This window comes from Ornithodoros turicata, chromosome 5 (genome assembly GCF_037126465.1).
Source record: "Ornithodoros turicata isolate Travis chromosome 5, ASM3712646v1, whole genome shotgun sequence".
Taxonomy (NCBI): Eukaryota; Metazoa; Arthropoda; class Arachnida; order Ixodida; family Argasidae; genus Ornithodoros; species Ornithodoros turicata.
This window is the reverse complement of record NC_088205.1, coordinates 56,780,641-56,804,912: the sequence shown is the minus strand read 5'-3', so window position 1 is coordinate 56,804,912 and position 24,272 is coordinate 56,780,641. Positions and strand designations below refer to the sequence as shown.

Below are 24,272 nucleotides of genomic sequence, written 5' to 3'. Positions count from 1 at the left end.
TCTAAGGGAAAGGGGGGATAGATCTTCTTAGGCTGGACTTGACAGAGAACTGTGCCCACGTCTATCAAAAAATGGACGCAGAATTGTTACAGAAATGCATGTTCCTTGACATTCTCACGAGACTGAGCGATATCATTCTAAATGATGATTAGCTCCAACCATGCTACTTTTTCCACACTATTCGGAGGTGCTTTTAAGCTGCGCCATAACAAAGTGGCAGAGCTCTCTGCTCGTGAAATCATCAAAGGTTATAAAGAGTGTCAAAGTTACGATGGGAAACAATAAACAAACGTCTTCTAAGTGGCACTTGTTCCAGACAACAACAAACGACTTACCCAAAACTCTTAATGCAGTGTGCATAAAATTCATTGCCTTCCTCATTATTTCTTTTTGTAAACTGAACTTATTTCTGTAATTTTCCAGCAAACACACACAACTATCCTGCCGTCCAATTATTGGCAGCATCGCCAAATCTGTTGTACTGAAATGATTTCGACCATGCTCAATTCACTATAATCTTAGTGATTCATACACAAATGAGAGGACGTTTGAAAAACAAAGATCCCTGTGGCAAATTTAAGACACAAAGGAGGAGTAAACTGTGGAGTAATGGCAGCTTCTAGTTCCCTAGGTTGCAATTACTCCCCATATTAGGCCCCTGACATTTATTCCCCTGGACTTCAAATAGCTACTAAGCATTGCAAATGGTCCTCAATACAACAATTTACATAAGTATGTGCTCTTTGTGAATTTGATGGAATAAAGCTATATAATTAACCAATTTCTTGCCCACAGAGTAAGAAATAGTGCTTCCTTGGCAAATTGTGTCTCATGCTTGTCACAAGATTTTATCTTACTCGATATACCACAGTCTATGGTTTAATTCAAAGTATTCCTGTGTGCAATACAAAGTGTGAAATAGTCCCCACTCTGTGACGTTCATTCAGTCCAGTAAGGGACTAATGGTTCTGGCAATTCATTTAGACCCCAAAAGGACTACTCTCACAAAGTAAATTTAATCATTTGTGCATTGTGCATATGACAGTCACTGGCATACATCAGTCATGCTCTACGTAGCATAAATTTCTCCCACGGTCAGTCATTTGGGTAGGTATGAGCTGTTATTTGAACTGGTTACAGAATCTTTTAACCCTTTAACTATTTTGTTGATGATGTTCAAAACCGGCGTTCTCTGAGGAGGAGAGAGACTGAAGAGTGCGGACACCTACACATTACTTCTGAAACAATGTTCTGTTGTTTGACTAAGTATCGTGACGATAGGTGTCATGGGTGGCATCTAAAAAGCTGCTAAAAAGGAAGACTACGGCTGCGCGCCAAAAGTTGCGGCGCTTTGGAGAACGACCGTCTTTGTGCAGGACATTTCTGCCGACGGAGATCAGGCAATGCGTCCAAACTTTTTTTTGTAATAATATGGCCCTTGTAGACCGTACAGAAAAAAAAATCGTCTCTCTTCTTTTATTGGGCTCTCTGCTAACACGCATTTCCGAACTCTACAAATTGTCGAGGGGGTAATACAGGGGGGTAATAATTGTTCAGGGGTAATACGTGTACAGTGAGTGAGAATGACATAGCTTCGGTGGAAGCTTCATGTTGTTATTAGCTGTTTGTAAGGGTTGGTGGCATATTTTACCAGTCTATCAGCGTACTTCGGACCGGTTGAGCTCACTGACATCCGATTTGTATAAATTTTCACAATTTCCACAAAGTTGTGGAAATTTCTAAACGGAGTGTTGCAGCGACCTGGCGCTTGCATTTTTACACTTTGACGACTTGTTGAAGCTTCATAAATGCATTAAAAAAATTATTTGACCATGCGTTCTATTTGTGCCAGGGTAGCACCAATGGTTTCAGTCCAGCTATAAAAAAAATGGTTAACGGTTTTCGGTTTAGGTTCGGTGCGACTTTCTGCTTTGAGCACTCAAGCTTAGAAAAATGGCCAGAGAAAGCAGCCCCATCTTTTTGTACAACACCAGCAGGCTTGCAAGCTGCCAGAAGCCTTCGATCGTTGGGCACCAAAAATTCATTCGCTACTGCTACAAAAAATATGTTGTGCAGATGTACTATTGCTTTGTGGCACTCAAAAAAACTAACCTTCACCCTGTGCTTTTCCACCACTACGAACCTCTATAAGGGCCTCTCCCAGGTTTTAGATGACAAAGCATCCAAAACCCTATCTGCGTGATGGAAGCAGGTCTATCCATCAGCCGCAAAAATAAAACATGGACGTGGTACAGACACACATCAAAAGATAAACTTTTATTGTGAAACTTCCACTTCAAACATTATTGAAGAAATCTCCCAACCTCAAAATATGTCGTAAGAAGCATAGGGGCAAAAAACTGACCCAACTCTGTCTCTTGCACCGCCCACCTTGCACCTGCACTAGTTTTGAATAACCTTGGCACTCTTCACATCCACAATAGTTGTCTCACATCATAAAACACAGTTGCCACAAAACCATGTTTCTGAAAAGGTCCAAAAAGGAAAGGACTCAGGGCTATAAATACGAAACATACATCAGGTCAACACAGCTTGAAAATATGTCCTTCCATTTCTGAATTGGACACCCATACTTCTGTGATGTGGATTTTCTTTTTTCCCCCTTTGTGGGGGTAAACATGAGACACCTCTTACCTAAAGTCAATATTAACATCCTATAGAGCAGACTCGGCCATTAAATACCAGACACTCAAAAGATAGAGAAGGTATTCATGCAGTCATAGCCAATTAGCCCTGTGCAGTCGGCCTAATGTTGAATAAGACAGATTCAATATCTGAGTATGAATACATGACATCCAAAACTGCAGTAGTTTGAAATGTTGCACTTAGGCCGGCACTATGGTAAAACAAATGCCATTGCCAAAATTAGTTTATCTTAGGATTTTATTGTACAAGATTTAGCATATTCCATGCAAGTCGTACAGGAACCAAATTACAGTCACTACGAACATATTTTGGAAAGTACGTATCACGAATGACAGAATGCTACCTGAGGTGCTAAAGTGCTTGTGATGTGAACTAAGAGCCAGATTGAAGTTTAAATGAAGGATATTTAAAAAGTAAAAATGGCAGCAATTTAGCTGTGCTGGTAAGCATTGTGAAAGATACACTGCAGTGGTTCATCACAGGGCTAACTGCACGTAATGCCACTGATGCCCACATGGGCATATCAGGCAGCCACTCAGCACTATATTCAGCAGCAACTGCACTGGCCGTGAGCTGAGAGGAGATTGTACTGATGTATGTCCTACAACTGGAAAAAAGCTGGAAATTTTACAGAATCCTTTACAGTTCCTTCAATCTGTTTTATGCAGGTACTTTCAATGAACAGCTGTGGTCCTGTATGTTCAGTACAGCCGCCATCTTGATTCTTACACCACAAACTTATATTCTAGTAAATCACAATTCACACAAACAAACCTCACCCATGTGCAATTCAGGGAAAGGGATTCCTTTTCCTGTGTGTGTGTGCAACTTTGCATTGAAATAAATGACAAGAAACAAAACAGATATGACAATCATATCTAACAGGAGTGGATTTTATCCTACCATTTTCATTTTCCAGACACGGTACAGGGGTGAAAAGTCCATGATTAAGTGCACTCTTTTATTTTCCTAATGAGAAAAAGTATATAGCGATAAATAGGATTAAACATCAGGGCAAAGAACACATTTGTCATGATACAGTGGCCCATAAAGTCCAACAGAAGACTTCTGTCCCATTCATCTGTATTCGGCGCAACATTTGCCACAACGCTAAAGTGTGCACTTTGTACATAGAGCAAAACAAAAGTAGAAGAAGCAAAATATCGGCTAAAAAGCATGCTTGAAACAGCCGGCACAAAGCAATGACTAAAAAATAATCAAAAAACGACTCTTACTGAATAGAATATATTTGCCTACTCGGAGTACCAACACGTGCAAGCACTGTGTCACCCTTGTTCATGGAACAGTCCATTGCATTGAAAGAGAGACCATGTGTCTCCTTTCAAAAATTCCTTTCAGGTAATGTACAGAGACAGGATCCACCATCCCATTTAATCGATACAAAGGGATGGGGGTGGTTGTGAGAAGTTACACCCTGCACAGCACAAGTGCTGGGATGCACGGTGAGGAAGCGAGACGTGGAAGCACAACGGAACGTCATAGTATTTGGAAGAGTTTCTTCAGTTCCACCATGAGCTGCCAGTCAGTCTTGACGAGATCGTCCCGGAAATAGTCCTTGCAGGCGTCTATAGACTGCCTCGTTATCTAGATGTTTGAGAAGGGGAAATCGGAAAGGATGATCAGCACGATGCAGCGGGAACATAGCTTGCAAATTATCACTCTGCCTCATGCTACTGTTCAGAACAGACTAAAAAACATTGTCTTGTTGTCCTGTGTAGACCAAACTAGGACACATGCTCCATAAAACCTCTATTTTAAAACTGAAGGCATATGGAACTTACACACAGGCACTTCAATTTCACTGTTTCAGACTAATGTGTTACGTTATTTTGTGCAATACAGTAATGTCACATTACACCATAGTTTTAATGGAATGCTAAGCTCTTTCTGAAGCATTGATTGCGAGGAAAACAAACTGGGGGCACACGCTAAGCATCAATAATAGAGCCTATTTTGTTTGTTTATGTTTGCTAACTTTGCTACTGCTTGCTAACATATAACTTTGTTTGTGTTTAGCCACAAAGTTGAATATGCAACTCCCTCGGCAGTGAAACTGGAGCACTGAGCCTTGTCTCTTTGTGCACTTCATCTTCAGAGGCATGAATGGCACACTGACAAATTCACAATGGATACACCGCCGCATACATTTGTGCTGGGATGTGTACCTGAAGCAAGCAAGCTAATCACTTTTTATCTTATATCTCGTTCGTCCACACCTTCCATGGGATAGTTTCGTATAAAATTACGTGGAGGCGACTATTACTTCAATCAAAATATTGAAACAAAACCATCATAGAATGGCAAGGGAACATGCGCATCACATTTTAGCGTTTTGTGTTTGATTTGGTGTTTTAAGCTAAATGCTAAACTTCAAACACAGCATAATCCATTAGTCACTGAACAAAATTATATTCATTCAACAGACTGATGCTGATAAAGCAGAAAAGGTATTGTTGATGCCTCTGCAATAACACGCCTTCAACACTTTCCAACAAAGCTATGCAATACAATATCATATTTATTGGGGAAAGGATGAAATGTCAGAGGAGGAGGATGCTTTGAACACGGGCACTTGGTGGATACCCACAAGTAGCTCTGTCTTAGCTTCAAACACTTTGGTTTTATCTTATTTATTTATTTATATATTTATTTATTGTGGTATCTTATAGCACACATAAAGCTAGATATCCACTCTCGACAACACTAAGAATGGGATATTCCTCAAGGGACAAGGATTCTGCTGTCATGTATCATCACTAATATCCAAAACAGTAATAAAAATAATTCAACAAAAATAAATAAAACACCTGCTTCTTACCTTACTAACAAGAAAATCTGTGTGGTCAAAGTGTCGGCCATACATTTTAGGAGCATCACCAGAGGAGGACTCAATTTTGATGCACACTTCCTGTCCTTTTCTTGCACTCTCTATCTGCTTGTGGTTTATTTCTATCGTTGTGACAGTACCTATTTCCAGAAACTAGCACAGAAAACAAACAAATTTCATCATATTTAGGCCAACATGTTTTTATTATCCTAAAGAACTCTGGGTAGCTTTTCACTTTCCAGCCTCTATGTGATGGAAAGCTTTTCAATAGGTATAGAAATGTGCTGCAAAGTCGCACAAGGTGCTTAGCATAGTTTATTGTTGCATTCAAATAATATTTACGTCAAACATGCACACAGACTGCTACTAAATATGTAGTGTACATGATAAGCGACACAACGTGATAAGCGAGAGCAATTGGGTTTAACCCAAATTGGCTTGAAACTGATCCGTGGGGGAATAATCAGGAGGAATCAGGTTTAACCCAAAAAACATCTCACTAACTCTGAAAATATCTCGGCAAATTTTCAGCCTAGAAAGTAGTTTTGTATGAACATGTATCTGAAACCTTGAGGACAAGTATTTGGAATGCATGAAATTCTTACTATTAAGTAAAATATAATAAGGGTGTTCCACCTACAAGAACACACATTGAATTGCAAAGCACAGATACTCAATGATTATTCTACAGCAGACCTACGGTATTTTGGCACAGGAGAATAGCTCTCTGCTCTGCTCCATAAAAATAACCTTTGCTGCTAAAAGATCACTTCAGAGAACTGAATCTTAGTTATAGTGCACCTGAAATTAAACTGCAAACTGGATAAAGTACTATCATCACTAGCGCGCAGATAAATATGCACTAAAAGCTCCCAAAATATGCATGCAACTATGCATTGAAAATCTTTGAAATATGCAGTAAAAATCCTCAACTTAGGCAATGTTGTTTCGTTGTTCTTGGTATGAAAGCAATGCACCAAATGCCTACTTAAAAAAGATGTATCTTATTAGAGGTCAAACGGTAAAATAAAGCCGCCCTCGTTCTGCAGGACAAAAAAAGAAATACTTGCGCCACAGATATAAACCATGGAGCTGAAGGCTCTGTGCTCGTGGTTGGTAAAATAATGTAAATGCACGCTAGCTGGTGAACACAACCCATGATGAAACAAGACTGAGTGAGCATGGGCAACATGATGCGTGATGTAAAACCCCCCGAGACTAGGGAACACGAAGGGAAAGACACAAACACGAAGTGTTTCGTGTTTGTGTCTGTCCCCTCGTATTCCCTAGTCTCGGGGTTTTACATCATGCATCATCTTCACCAGCTCGCTTGCTTCCTAGCCATTTTTTCATGGGCAACATGTTTTCCGTGTTGCCCATTCTCAGGCGTGTTTCGTCAAGGCTTTGCGTTCGGCACTGCATCATGCCGAGCAAAAAGCGAACATCGCCAGTCGTCATAACAGTAATGTGGCAAAGATGAAGTACCGCCCATTGGCCATTCACGCAGTGGAGGTTGGGGAAGCCAGGGTACGGACTGAACACCGCACCTCACCCCACCCCACCGAAACAAGGGAATACTCAATTCAGACCAGAACGTTCACGAAAGACAACCCAATGCCACCCTGAAACCAGCAAAACCATGCACGAAAAAAGAAGTAAGCCCTCGCACGTGAAAATATGGCAAAATATGCACTTTCATGCGAAATATGCCACAACATGCAAAACATGCATTTATATGCACCATAGAATCCTTCTGATCGGTCCCAAACCGAGACCAAAAGTTTTTTCATCGTCCAGATACAAAACCATAGAGACAGAGAGCAAAAACAAAATCATATTTTAAGATTTTCATGCATCTGCATGGAAATCTGCGCTCTAATCATCACTAACAATCTACATTGCACTGCATACGATCAACTGTTAGGTTGTACATAGATTTACTGAATCATCAAGTCAGCGACTAGATTGTGATGTTCTGCAGTCCGATGTAAAGAAACTATACATGTGGTGCTCAAAAAGCCTAAAACGGCTACCATTTTTTCATAAGCTTAAAATTTCTGTTAAAATGTTAAGGAATGTTAATTAAAATGTTCTTACGCATATCATCACCCTTATCCTGTATACCACTCACCTCCCCCAGACTATTCTCCAAATGTGATCATCCCACCAAATATTCCGTTCTACTATTTTGACAGTTGAATATACATATCAGTGACTATTCTCCAGCTCAACCAGGCGTCAAGACCATTTCGTTATTTAAGACCATTTAGACCATTTAAACGTAATTACAGTACATACCCTACATATACATATATGTTTCTGGCAAAGTATGAATCCTAGGCAATCTATAGAATGCCTAGGCATTCTGTAGAGTACCCAGCTCTTTTTGGCAAAGTATGAAATCTTCACGGTAACGCTTCACAGTAAAAACGTTTTTCACACTCTGATTAGGCATTCTACAGAATGCCTAAGCAATCTGTACATTGCCAAAGACACTTCGAGCAAAGTATGAAAAACGTTTCTTCTCGGCAGTAAAGACTTGTTGGTGAATGAAAAATTTTGGTGAGTTTTGGTCTATTTTTTGCATAAACACAAGACCAGAGTGGGTCCAAGTAGACTGTTCATCCGTCATGACTGACTTTTTTAGTTTTGGGCATTTTTTTGCATAAACACATGGCCAGAATGGGTCCAAGTAGACTGTTCATCCGTCATGATTGACTTGGTTAGTTTTGGGTAGTTTTTTGCATAAACACATGACCAGAATGGGTCCAAGTAGACTGTTTAGCCGTCGTGACTGACTTGGTTAGTTTTGGGTATTTTTTTTGCATAAACGCACGACCAGAGCGGGTCCAGGTAGACCGTTCACATCTGTCATGACTGACTTTGTTAGTTTTGGGTATTTTTTTTGCATAAACACACGACCAGAGTGGGTCCAGGTAGACTGTTCATCCGTCATGACTGGCTTTGTTAGCTTTGGGCATTGTTTTGCATAAACACATGGCCAGAACGGGTCCAAGTAGACTGTTCGTCTGTCATGACTGACTTGGTTAGTTTTGGGTATTTTTTTGCATAAACACACGACCAGAGTGGGTCCATGAAGACTGTTCACCCGTCGTGACTGACTTTGTTAGTTTTGGGTAGTTTTTTTGCATAAACACATGACCAGAATGGGTCCAAGTAGACTGTTTAGCCGTCGTGACTGACTTGGTTAGTTTTGGGTATTTTTTGCATAAACACATGACCAGAATGGGTCCAAGTAGACCGTTTAGCCGTCGTGACTGACTTGGTTAGTTTTGGGTATTTTTTTGTATAAACACACTACCAGAGTGGGTCCAGGTAGACTGTTCATCTGTCGTGACTGACTTTGCTAGTTTTGGGTATTTTTTTGCAAAACACATGACCAGAGTGGGTCCAAGTAGACTGTTCATCCGTCATGACTGGCTTTGTTAGCTTTGGGCATTTTTTTGCATAAACACATGACCAGAGTGGGTCCAAGTAGACTGTTCATCCGTCGTGACTGACTTGGTTAGTTTTGGGTATTTTTTTGCATAAACACACGACCAGAATGGGTCCAAGTAGACTGTTCATTCGTCGTGAGTGACTTTGTTAGTTTTGGGTATTTTTTGCAAAACACACGACCAGAATGGGTCCAAGTAGACTGTTCATCCGTCGTGACTAACTTTGTTAGTTTTGGGTACTTTTTTGCATAAACACATGATCAGAATGGGTCCAAGTAGACCGTTCATCTGTTGTGACTAACTTTGTTAGTTTTGGGTACTCTTTTGCATAAACACATGACCAGAATGGGTCCAAGTTTCATATGTCGTGACTGACTTGGTTAGTTTTTGGTATTTTTTTGCATAAACACACGACCAGAGCGGGTCCAGGTGGACTGTTCATCCCTCGTGACTGACTTTGTTAGTTTTTAGTATTTTTTGCATAAACACATGACCAGAATGGGTCCAAGTAGACTGTTTAGCCATCGTGACTGACTTGGTTAGTTTTTGTCTGTATTTTCTTTTTGTGTAAACCACAACACGATGGCACCACAACAAAAACAAACATTTTTATACTTTGCCTGCCATGGCGTAAGCATTCTATAGAATGCCTAGGCAATGTACCAAATGCATTTCATTTCGTACTTTGCCGGCCAATTTCAGGCATTTTATAAAATGCCTGGACCTTCTACAGAATGCTAGATTTAACACTTTGCCAGTAACATATATGTTACATACGGTCAAATTACACATACAGTGGCGTGCATACATTACAAGTCTATAACATCTCCAATACAACAAAAAGAAAAGGGCTGCATTGTTTTTCGGTTACAAGCTGTACAAGCACACAAATACAGGGAACGAGACAAAAGGAACAAAAGGAAAGTAGTAGGAGCATGCGTTAGTCTTGCCTCGTTGTGTCTTGTGTGCTTTTACAGCTTCTAAATCGAAGCAGCACCAAGAAGGCCAAGTGTACACCCGTTTAATAGCATTGTTTTAATTTGAACTGCTTGGTTTTAAACGCACCACTGTATAAAACAAACACTGAAAAAAAAAATCCGCCTTTACTTGATGATTAATCCCCCTGTGCCACGAACCATCCTGAGACCCAGTATTCAGAGAGCAAAAATAAAAATTGAAAATCGGGGCCTGGATAATAAGAACATCAACAAAAACACGCAGTGTTATATAGGGTGTTTTCACCTAACGTGTCATAAAATTCGATTTAAAAATCTGCTTGTCTGAACATTATGGGATCAACGCTATTTATCTCAGGGGAGATTTTGTCATTACTTCTGAGCACTTCTATCAAAGTTAATTCGCGAGAAATTGAGTTTTGCCAACTGAACTCCAAAATCTACGAAGTCAGTCTCACATTTTTTTACAGGAACTGAAAGTGCATGCAGGATTTACCCCATTCGAGCACAAAATACATTTACTACAAAGGTAATTGCCGGAAAAAACTGCGAAAGCTGTCCCTTCGAAGAGCGCAAATTGGCGGTCCAGTTCAGTTCTGCGTCAAGTTAATGCAAGAAGCGGCAGAAGGAAAATGGTCACCCAACCCTTCCTGTTACCTTCTCTCTCTTCTTTCAGATAACTTCACATTGAAACCGTGTTGCCATTAGCAGGACGATGTTGGAAAAGAAAAGTGAAAGGCCAGGTACATGGCCTCCCCGCATTGCTTCTCTGCGAGGTCCGAGCCCAGCTGGCAAGTTGCGGGCCGCGAGAGGACAGTTTTCACAATTTTTTTCCCAGCTATTACCTTTGTAGTAGTGAATGCATTTTCCGCTAGACTGCGGTAAATCGTGCATGCGCTTCCTGTTTCTGACAAAAAAAAAAAAAACGTCATTTTGACTTGGCAAATTTTGGAATTCAATTGGAAAAATTAAATTTCTGGTGAATTAAATTTGATAAAAATGCTCAGAAATAATGGCAAAATCTCTCCTGAGAAATAGTAGGAGTGTGCGAATGTTCTCAAATACGAATCGAATATCCAATATTCGATTTTTCGAATATATTCCACGAATATGAACGACACAACCCGAAAGCGGGCTTCACTTGATGCTTCCGTGCATGAGGCGAAGCCTGCTTTACGAAATTGCCCTTGCTGCAGGACCAACACAGGAGGGACGGTGTTTAGTTTAAGATAACGTTATCCAAAGTTAGTTTTGTAAATATCGTCTGTGGAAGGGGAGGCACTACTCCCACATGCAATTCAGCGGTACCAACGGCGGACTTTGATTTGATGTCTGATAAAGTTAGGAGTCTTGAATAATGACTAAGCCCACGAACAAGAAGGGTCTCTCAATGTCCCTTACGTCTAAAATTTCAGCAGTGCAACTTCCTCGGGTGAGAGCAACGAAACTAAAGGGTGTTCATGGCAAAGCTGAGGCGGGATGCCAATTCGTTTGTTTCACAAGTGGCCTGTGGTTGTCTGAAACAATTACAGCCTCATCCGTATAACTAGGGCCTGACTTTTTAGGGTTAAACCCGTATCCGCCTGATATTTACCCCCTGAACGAAATCTGTAAAATTCGGGTTTAACCCGAATCTACCCGAAAACATTCGGGTCGCGTGGCACACTCATAAGCGTGCATTAAAATAAAGTTTGATAACATTGCTAAACATTAGTTCCATGTTAACACAAATTTTTATTAAACAAAAAAGAATCCCCCGAACACACCCGAATTCCTGACGACAGAATATGCCGTAACGAGATTTAACCCGAATACACCCGAATTTTCAAATGAAAAATATCACCCGATATTTACCCCCCGAATTTGGCCAAAAATAAAACCCGAAAAAGTCAGGCCCTACGTATAACATGCCACTGCCTGACATAAAATTTTGAAATGAAGGCAACCACTCCAGCAAGTGTAGGCTCACCTGAAAAGCAGGAAGCAGTCTCATGTAAAATTAAAGAGTAGGGGCTTTTAGCAAAAGAATTGAATGTCTCTCTTGTGACAGTTAATGCCAGAAAAATTACACTAAAGCCATGGGCTACAAAATGGAAACCTTTAGTGCGGAAGTCACATATTGTAAATTTTGCACAAATATTCGATTCGGTATTCAGAATTTTTTTCCCCCATTCGATTCGACTTAAAATATTCGGATTCGCACACCCCTAATAAATAGCGTTAATCCCATAATGTTCAGACAAGTAGATTTTTACACAGAATTTTATGACACATTGTGCGAAACACCCTATATATCCCAGAAATAAGAAGAAGATACTGTTTTCATCTATCTGCTTACCTCTTTAGATGGCACACAGAGTGGTGTGCCTTCTCTCACAATCCCGGCTTCAACAGAAACACCAACCACAATGGGATCTCTTGAGTTGAACACGAACTGGGGTAGGATACGCAGACGGCACGGAAACACTGCCACTGACTTGAATTCTTCCCGCTTGCGCTGTTTCAGTTCATCACGATATGCCGTGAACTTATCAAATAAGTGATATATAATGTCCGCCTGAAAAATCTTTACACCTAACGAGTCTGCAAGTTCTTGGGCATCTCGCTCCACCTTCACATCAAATGCTAGAATCACAGCATACCTGGGAAACAATGCAAGTTCCACAATTAGACTCTTAGAACGAATGGGTAAAATAGTACTGCTGAGCACTGAACTACTTACTGGTTGTCGTGTTCAAGCATGATAGACGCTTTCATGACATCCTTTTTCACTACTGGGCCTATCCTTATGCCAGAGTACTGTTGGCAATAAAAAGAAGATGCAATATTGGTAAAGCAAATGCAAACAGTTAATTTTGTACAAAAATTGTTCCATATAAACAGTCCTCCAATGTGCAGCATTGAAAGTGGCGCTGACTTAGGTCAGCCCTCCCACATCAATATCCCTCATATAGCGATTAAATTCGTGCTAACTACCAACGCTGTTATATGCAGGGTTTAGTATACAGGGTGTTTCATTTATCTCAAATCCCACCTTTAAAAAATAACGGCTCATTGCATCACAACGAAACCAACTGCATAGTATTATTAGTAGCCTAAAGTGTTTCAGAGTATTTTTGTACTGCAATTGACTAAGTAATAAGTGGAAATTAATTTCCTAACTTTTTAATTACGAGGATTACAACGAAGATGACAATTGTGAAGTTGTAGGCGCTGCCATTAGAAAACAAATCCAGTTGGTAGCAACTCGCTAGCTCTAACATATCTTTGCCTTGTGGGCATCAGGTGTTGTCGTGCCCTCGACGTACACGTGGTCCTTCACATATCCCCATAAGAAGAAATCCAGAGGCGTAAGGTCCGGGGACCTGGCAGGCCATGGCACTGGTCTGAACCTTCCCACCCACTGGTTAGCAAATGCATGGCCGAGATAGGCGCGAGCTGGGCTGGAGTTGTGTGCGGGAGCGCCATTGTGCTGAAACCACAGCTGGCCATATCGCGCGAGTGGGAGGTTGGCGTAGAACTCTTCCATGGGGCTCTGAAGAACCTCGTTTAGGTACCTGTCCGCAGTCAATGTTCCATCAAGGAAGACGGGTCCATTGAGGGTCTCGTTGCAAATGCTGCACCAGACGTTGAGGGACCATTTGTATTGATGATGGGACTTGCGAAGCCAATGGGGATTTGTGGTACTCCAATAATGAACGTTGTACAGGTTCACCTGCGCGTCCTGGGAGAAGTTTGCCTCGTCCGTCCAGATGACGTTACTCAAAAATTGCGGGTTGACCGACAGTGCGCAAAAGCCAGTTGGCATAGTTCAACCGGTTTTCGAAATCTCCTTGCTGCAACTGTTGATGCAGTTGAACGTGGTAAGGATGGAGGCAGGCCTCTTTTGCTACCCTCCACACCGTCGACAACGGAACGCCACTATGACATCTGGCCTCGCGGATGCTGGCTAGAGGGTGTGCCTCTAAGAACATCCTGCCTCTAAGAACTCCAGGATGTTGGTTCAAACGTCATCTGAAGGTGTCGATGACCTGCGACACTTTCGGGAAAACTTGCCAAATTCTTTTAGAGTCTCGTACTGACGAACAATCAATCGTCGCATGGCTTGGTCTCCTGCACGGATGCCACATCTGAAAAATCTTCACTGCCCTTTTCTTATTACTGTGCAGCACCTAGGGCAAGCGCCATGTCAGCTCTTTCTTCGTTGGAATAGGGCATTATTTGACCCGCATAGCACCCAACAAGGAGTGCGTGTACGGAGACGAAAGTGAACAAAGAATCAAGGTGCTTCGGTTGAAAGATAACATTCCTTGTCCCGTACTTTCAGTTGCATCACGGCGAAAGAAGAAAAAAACAGGAGGGAATCAAACAAACAATAAAAAGACAAAGCGCCGCGTTGTCATTGTCACTGCGCCCTCTGATCGTCTAGCAGATACGGCACCATGCAAGGACGATAGATAAGAGTTGAGGTGGAATGGATCGCATAAAGTCAAACTCCTTTACAACGAAACTCAGGGGACAGCAAAAAAAATTCGCACTAAAGGTATTTTCGTTAGAAAGGATGTCTATTATTGGACCTTTAGGCTCCAGCGGGACAGCAAAAAAAAAATTTGCTGTAGTGGTATTTTCGTTAAAAAGGTGTTCGTTATAAAGGAGTTTGACTGTATCTCCTTTTTCGTCAAGTGGACGTGGGAGGGCGCTGCGATCGAGTGCTCTTTTGGCGTGACGGAAACATGCTCCATCCAAGTTTCGGAAGTCCGGGCACATTTCTGCACACCCGGGACCCTGTTGCAAGCCACTGGATTATTTTTCTCATGGCAGTGCCTACAACTTCACAATTGACATCTTCGTTGCAATCCCCGTAACTAGAAAGTTATAAAATTAATTTCCACTAATTAATTCATTAATTGCGGTACAAAAATACACTACAAAAAAAAAAAAAAACTTTAGGCTACTAGTAATACTATGCAGTTGGTTTTGTTGTGATGCAATGAGCCGTTATTTTTTTAAGGTGGGGTTCGAGTTAAATGAAACACCCTGTATACAAAATTTTGCATACATCTACACAACACCAGCGATACTTACAGGAATTTTGGACACTCTGAGAAACTCCAGGAGAGCTTCAAGGGAACCCAGGGTTGACGCCTGAACATAGACGCCACGCTCAGCTAATTTGAATCCACTCATGACCTCCTTCAGTGCTTTGGCTACTTCCTCCTTCAGAATATCCACCTCATCCGGTTGCTTAGCGACCCAAACCTGAAGCCCAGCTATGGCCTTGTCTAAGTCCTTGGCTGCTATCTTCACACCCTGAGCACCTTTTACTTCTTTGTATTCTTGGTAGGGGTTTTTAACACGTAGTTCCTTCAGAGGCTGGGGCATGAGAAGGGATCGGATAGGCGTAGTGAATGGTCCCTCGTGGCCAGCCAGTACCATCGTATCTCCTTCCCGTAGTCTCCCGTTTACCAATATCACATCAATAGTGGTACCCAGGCCAGGAATCGCTTTGACCTAGAAAGAGTGAATTTGAAAACTGAAGGCCCTGTAGATGCAGCGTTGCATGGCGTTAAACATTTTTATTAAGTAATGCTCCTGTCATGACCAAGTTTATTGTCAAAATGTACCCAGGTAAGTCGAGTTTGAAGATGGGTACAGTGCAATCCCATTAATTCGAACTCGTAGGGGATGGAAGATTTGTTCAAATAAAGCGGAGTTCAAATTAAGGGGAGTTACTCTCAATGAGGGCTTGATGCGTGGCAGCACATACTAGCTCCGTGGGAGACGCATCGAGGCTTGCTAGGCCTTGCCGCATGTTCGTGGCAAAGAAGTCTTACGTAGAGAGGCTAGAAGGAAAGACTGGGAGGAGGATCGGAGGAGAGCAAAGGGCTTCAATGGGGCTCTTCCCCCTCTCAATGTAGGCACCTGGAGGCTGCCATGTTGAAACAGCCGATGGAACGTCGCATATTTTTAGCCCATGAAAACGGGCACAATTCCGAAAACTATTGGCAACGCTTGCTCCACTGCTTCCATTGGCTACAGATTTTGTCACTGTCCGCTCCTGTCCAGGCTCGTAGGCAAGGCTGGTCGAGGCAGCGGTGGTGGCAGTGTGGGGTGGTGTGGGCATCCTGTGGACGAACGCTCCTGTCCATCTCGTGTCTGTGTCTTTTTGTGTTTGTGTTTTTTGTAGAGGTGTGCGAATCCAAATATTTTAAATCAAATAGAATACCGAATCGAATGGGGGAAAAAATTCTGAATACCGAATCGAATATCGAATATTCGTGCAACATTTACAATACAGTAAATCTCGGTTATAACAGCCCCACTAATAACGAATCTTCGGTTATAACGAATGCCTCACGAACGACCGTCAAAATTTGTATTGAGCCTATGGAAATTGCCCCCGCCTATTATGAACGAATTGCCGGGGAGCCTTCGGCTACTGCGACCGAAAGAGCTCCCTCGACCACTGGAGAAGGCGAGCGCGCGACGTCAGACACCCGCGGATTTGTCAGGCGCCGCTTGCACGTGACCTCGCTTTGCAGCCAATGCGCTGTTACCATCAGCGCGCGCTGCACGTGCACCCGTTTGGCCGATGATTAAGGCGTCATGGATGCAGGTAAAGCGGGAAACTTTGCGAAACTGCTTTAGAAAAGCTGGATTTGTTCATCAGGCACTGGCTACAGACGCCGATCGTGAAGTGGACTTTGGTGTGCGTAATACCGACACAGAACTTTGGGACAGAGCAACGGCTGCGAATTTGACTGACGGCTGTCAGTCTTTCGAGAAGTTCGCGACAGCATATGACGACGCACAGGCCGTCGCGGACTTCAGTGATTCGGACATCATTGCCGACGTGCGCCCGCCGCCAAACGAACTTTCCGATGACGATGATGATGACACTGTCTTCCCCTCCTTACATTTTAACTACAGCGGAGGCACTCAAGTACGTTGCTTCGCTCCGCGATTTTGTGTACGCGAAGGCGCTCGCCGCGGCCCACCTGGACCACCTTAATGACTTAGAAAACGCCGTGATCTCCGCAACTGTGTATAAACAGGCGCCATTAACGATGTATTTTCAATGAACGGCATACATGACTCATGTTTCTTACACTGCTGGCCTTTTGGATCAAATTTTTTGTCCATTCCATTTATAGCGAACTTCGGATATAATGAACGGGTCGCGCGCGACCGTCGAGTTCGTTATAACCGAGATTTACTGTATGTGACTTTCGCACTAAAAGTTTCCATTTTGTGGCCCACGGCTCTAGTGTAATTTTTCTGGCATTAACTGTCACAAGAGAGACATGCAATCCTTCTGTTTAAAGCCCCTACTCTTTAATTTTACATCAGAGTGCTTCCTGCTTTTCAGGTGAGCCTACACTTATTGGAGTACTGGAGTGGTTACCTTCATTTCAAAATTTTATGTCAGGCAGTAGCATGTTATATGGATGAGGCTGTAATAGTTTCAGATAACCACAGGCCACTTGTGAAACAAACGAATTAGCATCCTGCCTCAGCTTTGTCATGAACGCCCTTTAGTTTCGTTGCTCTCACCCGAGGAAGTTGCACTGCTGAAATTTTAGACATAAAGGACATCTTTTAAACACCCTTCTTGTTTGTGGGCTGTAGTCGTTACTCAGGAGTCCTAACTTTTTAAAAGCAACCTCACAAACATCAAATTAAAGTCCCCCATCGGCACCGCTAAACTGTATGTGGGAGGGGCGCCACCCCTTCCACAGACGATGTCTACAAAACTAAGTTTGGATAACGTTATCTTAAACTAGACACCGTCCAGCCTGTGTTGGTCCTGCAGCAAGGGCAATTTCGTAAAGCAGGCTTCACCTCATGCACGGAAGCACCAGCTGGAATAGTCGAATATTCGACAAATCGAATATTGGATATTCGATTCGCGAATCGAATAGTTTGAGCGTTTGATATTCGATTCGAATTCGAGAACTCAAATATTCGCACACCCCTAGTTTTTTTGTTTTCCTCCAATCTCAGGGTTTGCCGCCCCGCTAGCCATAAAAATATAGATGACCCCAGCACGAGATTACGAGCACCAAGATTTCTATGGTTCGTGGTCACACAATGCTGGAAATATGAGACCCATTCATTCCAAAACGTAAAAGCAAGCATCAAAGCATCTCAGGGTAGAAAATACGTTTGTTATACATGATTGCATTCATTTCTTCAGCTGCGACTCAATCAACACAGTCCACGTCTTTTTGTTGGCTGCGTTGTCAAGAGGAAAGGTCTTGATTCCCTTAAACCAGCAATGCTTACTTGTGTTGCTTACCACTAGTAAGCATCATCGGTAGCCATTACATATTATTACATTATTACATTACATATCCGCCATTACATACATCCGGGCCGATATGTAGTCGGAAGTTGCTCACGGCTGCACAATCCCATTCGAATATGTTTGAATTACTGAGCGTTTTACCCCCTATTGAAATGCACTTTGATAAAACCTGAGCACCGGTTCAAATTATCCTTAATTTCTTATTAATGGGATTGCACAGTAATAGATCTGAAAGGCAGTTTTGAAACTCTGCTAAACTGTGAGGCTTCAACTTCTGTCAACACGTGGATCCCTGTGGCAGAGCTGGATTACGGATATCTTAATGCCTGGAGTTGGCCAGGAGTAGAGCCCTTGGTAGGGACCCTCACCATCGGGGACAGATACACATTTTCTTACTGCTGTTTTGGAAAGAAGCAAACTTCGGAGAGTGCATTTTCTTTGTAGAAATGTGTACAGAGCACTGGTACTTAGCAGAAAGGCACTGAGCGCACAAAAAACCTCACAAAAAAACCTTACTTTGCTGTTTTTAAGAATAGAAAGTGCTTTGATCAGCAAAGGGCCATACCCATTGCTCTATTTATCCATATGTAAGGTGCACCTCGGTATAATGCAAAGTCGAATTTTTGCTTTTCCACAAGAGAAACTTTAGAACTGTGTTTGATGGACCCTGGAGTGCTGGACAGATGCACAATGATATGCAAAGTGAATGCAGTAAACTGCTCTATGATTAAAAATGTTATGTGTGAGGGTAGTGTCATAGCATTGTGATGCATTAGTTATGCTGCCTATACATCCTTGGTGTCACACTCCCTGTAGCCACCAAGGACCAATATTTGACTTGTTGCTGCCAAATAGTGTCCCATACCGCAAACCTTGTTGTGGTAGCGAAATGCAAAAGTATCTTGGAGGCAGAGATTATTTTTTTTATAAATAACTTCGAAACACAGAGCGCCAGACACAAGCACTAAACCCTGCCTACGGCCAACGACTTTCCAGTGATGCCACATTTTCCCTGCCCTACACAGCGGGTGCTCGGACAATCAATGAAAAGTGTTGGAAGTTAGACCCTTTTTATGCTGCTACATAGGGAGGGGTGTCCCTCCCGACATATTACTAGAGCTATACGCTATTCAAGTAAGTCAAGGGACAGCACATCCCTCTAGCTTCCTGTCTTTCCCGTTAGTGAAGGTCAGCCCTCATGGGGAGTCTCACTGTTGTAGGATATAGAATGACCCCACTTTTAAAAGCTTCTTTTCCAAGTAAAAAAAAAAAAAACTCACATTATACGTTGATATATGTAGTACATTTAGACCCTTGCACTTTCAGGTTTTGTTTTTTTCCAGATCTGGGGGTAAAAATCGGGTTTTGTGTTAGAGGGCTGCAAAACAAGATAAAATCCGGCGATATCATGTGACAGAGCAGATTTTGGGGCGGAAAAGGAAAAAGTGAAAAGGACACGTCATGGCAAGAAGCGTCGCCAAGCGTCAAGCATCTGATGTCCACCCATGCCTATACAAGTGGCTGAGTTTGTGCTTGGTGAGTTTGGGCTCTTCCTGGTTTTACTTGAACGGAAGGTGATGCAAATCAGGGGAAGATAACTGGTTTTAATGGGTTTAACCCTAACATAGAAAGCTTGAAGTATATTTTGGTGGCTGCAAGACAGGTTATTTCTTGCACACATAGCTTGCCACTTGAAGAACAAACAAGCTCAAAGCATTCCAACAGCTCAGCAAAGGCACAGAGGCAGCAACTTACCTCAAGAACTGTGGCTTGTAATTCTTCTGAGAAAGAAATACGTTTTGCCATCATGTCCTGAGTGAGGCTCACAATAAGGCTAATGAGGTTGCCCATGCCATCACCACTGAGGGCTGAAGTTGGTACAAGGGAGATGAATGTCCTTAGGTCCGCATTCTCATGAAACAGTGCTGCATTCATACCCTATTATGGATGTGGGACATAGGATAAGTAGAAGTACATTATCTTGAGAAACATTTGATCTAAGCAAATCTACAAAATCTGAAACAGACTTGTAACAAATAATATGGTTTACATGCTCATTCCATTTGACAGCAGTGGTCGGAATAGAATTTAGTTTCTTAGGGTGATGAAGCCATGCATAACATCAATAACCATGGAGGAGTGGGAAAAAGCTAAGCCAGTATAGCGAACACAAATTTTCTGGTCAAGTTTAACATCACCATGAGGGAACTGAAACAAGTACTCTAGGCAATGTGGTTCGAGCACTGAGTCATAGATGTACCAGCTGAGGTTACAGAGGTGAGGCAGACATGTCTGGGTCACAGACACATCTGCATTACATTTAAAAAAATGCCAGCTGATAATTTAACATTTGAAGCAGTACGAGGGTACCAGGTGATGTCAGTGTACTATAGAGGTGGACAGGTAAGACTAAATTGGGCAGCTAGTTGTGTTTGTTTTGTGCAGAATGATGCACTGCACACTGCACGTAGTAGACTATGATTCGCTTTTTATAGCATTAGGTGCACGTTAGGTGGTCATTTTCGATGTAACGAAATTACAGTTCAACGAAGTAAATCGTGGATTTTATCGACTTCGTTATATCGAGGTTTAACTGTATAACAAAACTCACGGGGAACACGATTTCTTTCGTTGTACTAAATATTTTGTAGTATCAAGCATGAGGAAATATGTCCACTGACTGCGGCAGGGAATACATATTTCGCTGTACCGCAAATTTTGTTGTATAGCGTTTCGTTATATCGAGGTTTGACTGCAACGTGCTCCTGATTGGGAAAAAGGGAAAGCCAAAAGAAAAGGCATCACTATGCAAAACTATCTTGTTGATAAGGAGATAGATCAAAGATGATTCTTGCAAGCATTATACAGGGTGTTTGCTCTAACGTGTCCAGAAATTTTATTCAAAGCGAGCGATAAAAGAGAAACAAGCGCTAGTTTTCAGCTATTTGACAAAGAATCAGGTGCTACTAATGAAGCAGTACCTGTTTCTTACTCCAGTAGCAGAAAAGTACCACTTGCTTTTCTTTTATCGCTCGCTTTAAATATAATTTCTGGACACGTTACAGCAAACACCCTGTATATCAGACTGTGCATTTGCTTGATCTCATTTTGCACTTCAAAGGAATTCAGATTTTAATAAATTAGAAGTGTGCAAGTGTTGTACTGTAGATAGAGACAGTAGTATTTCCTGGGGTATAAGCAAAACAGATGCAAAATGAACAGGGCAACGTGAGCTACAATAAGCTTCAAGTGTAGAAAATCGTTAAGGAAAGCACCTCCGGACGAGAGCCGCTGATATTTTGCACAGTGACTGTTTTTCTTGGAGAGATGAACTGCCCCTGTTCAAAATGTTGGCGGCTTTAGTCCTTACGCTGTTCCCTTAACAACAAGCTTGACTTGGTTGAGCAAACATGCAGATGCAACATTTTTGTGTGCGTGGCTTTGTACATGCTGTAAATGTAAGGTATGATAAACAGCGTCACTACACACTCGTGCAACTATGTGACTTTGTTACATCGACATTTTATTGTACCACTTACCGTGTTTACTCGAATCTAATGCGCCCCCAATTGTAACGCGCACCTACCAAAACGCGAAATAACCTGATTCTAACGTGCCTCCAAATCTAACGTGCATTATACTTGAGGGTGCAAAAATGCACTGTAAACACAAGGGATAAGGTAGATAACAGCAGGAAAAGTACCTATTTATTACACGCAGTCATCAGGAGAGTCACCACTCACTTTATATCATGGCATGTCATCCTCCGTGTCGTTAAGCGCTTTCGTAATGCAACATTTCTTGAAAGAGCTCTTGTCGCCATGATTCCAGTTTGCTTCGGTAACGTCAATGACTCCCCGTTTAAACACGGCCTCGTAGTGGGCCCTCTCTTGCTCCATCTTAACCGATTGTAAAAAGGAGGCAGAGGAGCAGGTCTCGAGTAGATCGCTATCTTCGCAGAAAACGGGAAACGTAGATCGCTATCTTCGAGAGAACTTGGGTACGCGTGGTCTTGCTTTTTGCCACGCGACGAACGCAGAAAACTGTGAACCGAGATTGCTATCTTCGAGAGAACCACAGGGCGCGTGCTTTCGCTTTTCACCACATGAACGCGACCAAAGTGCATGCGCTGCGCCATCTCGTGCGGTCGTCCCCGATTCTAACGCGCACCCCTTATTTTCGCAAAAAAAGTTTAAAAAATAGTGCGCGTTAGATTCGAGTAAATACGGTATAGTATAAAATCTTTCTCCCTATTCACTGATTCTGATATTAACAGACCTGAACCAGTTGAGTGGTTGCCTCACATAAGGAGCTTTTGCTCTTTGGTTCCCCCCCCAATGTACATTTCCTCGTTCTCCCTAAGCTTACCTGCTCTGCAAACTGGAGCACCACTTCTTTAGTACGCTCTTCAAACTCCAGCCGTGTATTTCGTGACTGTGCTTTAAGGACGTCAACGATGTCCTTATTGCGGTTTCCCTTCCAGTCATAAAGACGATCCACTTTGTTGAGGGCCACCACAAATGGAGTTTTGCGAGCTCGAAGCATATTTAGAGATTCTATTGTTTGTGGTTCCAGACCGTGCATTAGGTCCACAACCAAAATTGCCATGTCACAAAGCGACGAACCACGGGAACGTAGGTTGCTGCAAAAAAATTCAGATTGAAACAATACAACAACAAACCTTCGCAATATTACGTTACACTCAAGTTACATGTACAACATAGAAATTTAAAAGTTCCATCCTGTATAGCAGAGTTGGTGCTCTGCACTCTTCCTTTCAGCAAACATGCAATGCAGAAATCAATACATCAATTGCATGCTGCATTACACCATCCATATCACTGCACATGCACAGCAAGAACTGCAGATTAATCAACTGTCAGAGTTTATAAGAGTCATGGTAGACTTCAGAATAGAGGTGTGCGAATATTCGAAATTTCTAATATGAATACGATCATTTTGCATATTTCGAATATTTGCAATATTTGATTCGTATTCGTATTCGAAAATTTGATATCCGAAGTTTTTGAATATTTGTAAAAGTTCGAATATTCGATTTTTTTCAAACATCATTGCAGCTTATTACAAAGCTGTTGCGAGTTGCGCGCTCTAATTTGTACGTTGCGGTAACAGCGACGAACATGTATAGTAGAACAGCTGCACAGCGACGCGCGGAGCTTTCCAAGTACGCTGGTCTGCGAATGCGTCGCTACATGTTCTGTAACCGGAACCGAAACTACAGTGCACAGTTGTGTGCAGCTGCCATTTTAAAGTCTGCCCCAACCAAACGCAAATCCGCAGTACGTACTCCTCATTGTCAGCACAGTCGTAGCTTTAGTGGATTGCGCGTGCGGCCTGCAGTTCGGTGACATTCCGGTTTATTATCAAAATTTTGTTGGCGTTGAGCTGAACACCGCTGTCCACCGTGCCACTGCATGCACAGCCAAAAACCTGCATCTCGAACACGTTTTTTTTTTTTTTTCCGATTTGTGGTAGTCGGCGATATATAATAGAATCGTGGTTGCGTGTGATGATGACGGCGGTAATCGAGGAGTGGGACGTGACGATATTTGGACATAGTTTCTCCAACTCCAGCGCTGTACGACCGTATGTTAAAAGTGCCAAGGAGGACGATAATAACGCTGCAAAGCCATTTGAAACTGCACTAACGGTTGTTACAGATGATAGCATGACACAGGCCCGCATGGAGCGATTTTTAGAGCTGTGCGAATAGCAAAATTTCCATTGCGAATAGTTTACGAATATTTCGTTTACACTGCTAATCGAATTCGAATAATCAGAAAAGGTCCAATTCGAATAATTCCGAATACCTCATGGTGAAAGATTTTTTGGTGTTGTGGTCATTAGATGATGTTCTGCTCCGAACATGTGCGCCTTTTCAACCAGCATAACATATCGTGAGGGAAGGGTCCCTGTATGTTGTGTATGGTAGACTGCATTAGTGGGATGCACTGCATTGAGAGTTAGTCAACATGTTCCATGCAGCCTGCTTTGTGTGCATCTCCTAATTTTAT

General features: G+C 42.3%; 1 protein-coding gene across 1 annotated transcript in view; it reads right to left on the bottom strand.

Moving 5' to 3' along the window:
- Positions 1 to 2,262: 2,262 nt before the first annotated feature.
- LOC135394486 (eukaryotic translation initiation factor 5B-like) overlaps positions 2,263 to 24,272 on the bottom strand; it is a 61,459-nt gene continuing 39,449 nt past the window's right edge. Inside the window, exons 14-20 of the mRNA XM_064625245.1 lie at positions 22,606 to 22,879; positions 19,993 to 20,175; positions 15,015 to 15,440; positions 12,652 to 12,728; positions 12,268 to 12,571; positions 5,507 to 5,668; positions 2,263 to 4,272 (exon numbers count right to left, since the gene is read on the bottom strand). Coding sequence (XP_064481315.1) covers positions 4,165 to 4,272; positions 5,507 to 5,668; positions 12,268 to 12,571; positions 12,652 to 12,728; positions 15,015 to 15,440; positions 19,993 to 20,175; positions 22,606 to 22,879 — 1,534 coding nt within the window. The 3' untranslated portion in view covers positions 2,263 to 4,164. The remainder of the gene's footprint in view (positions 4,273 to 5,506; positions 5,669 to 12,267; positions 12,572 to 12,651; positions 12,729 to 15,014; positions 15,441 to 19,992; positions 20,176 to 22,605; positions 22,880 to 24,272) is intronic.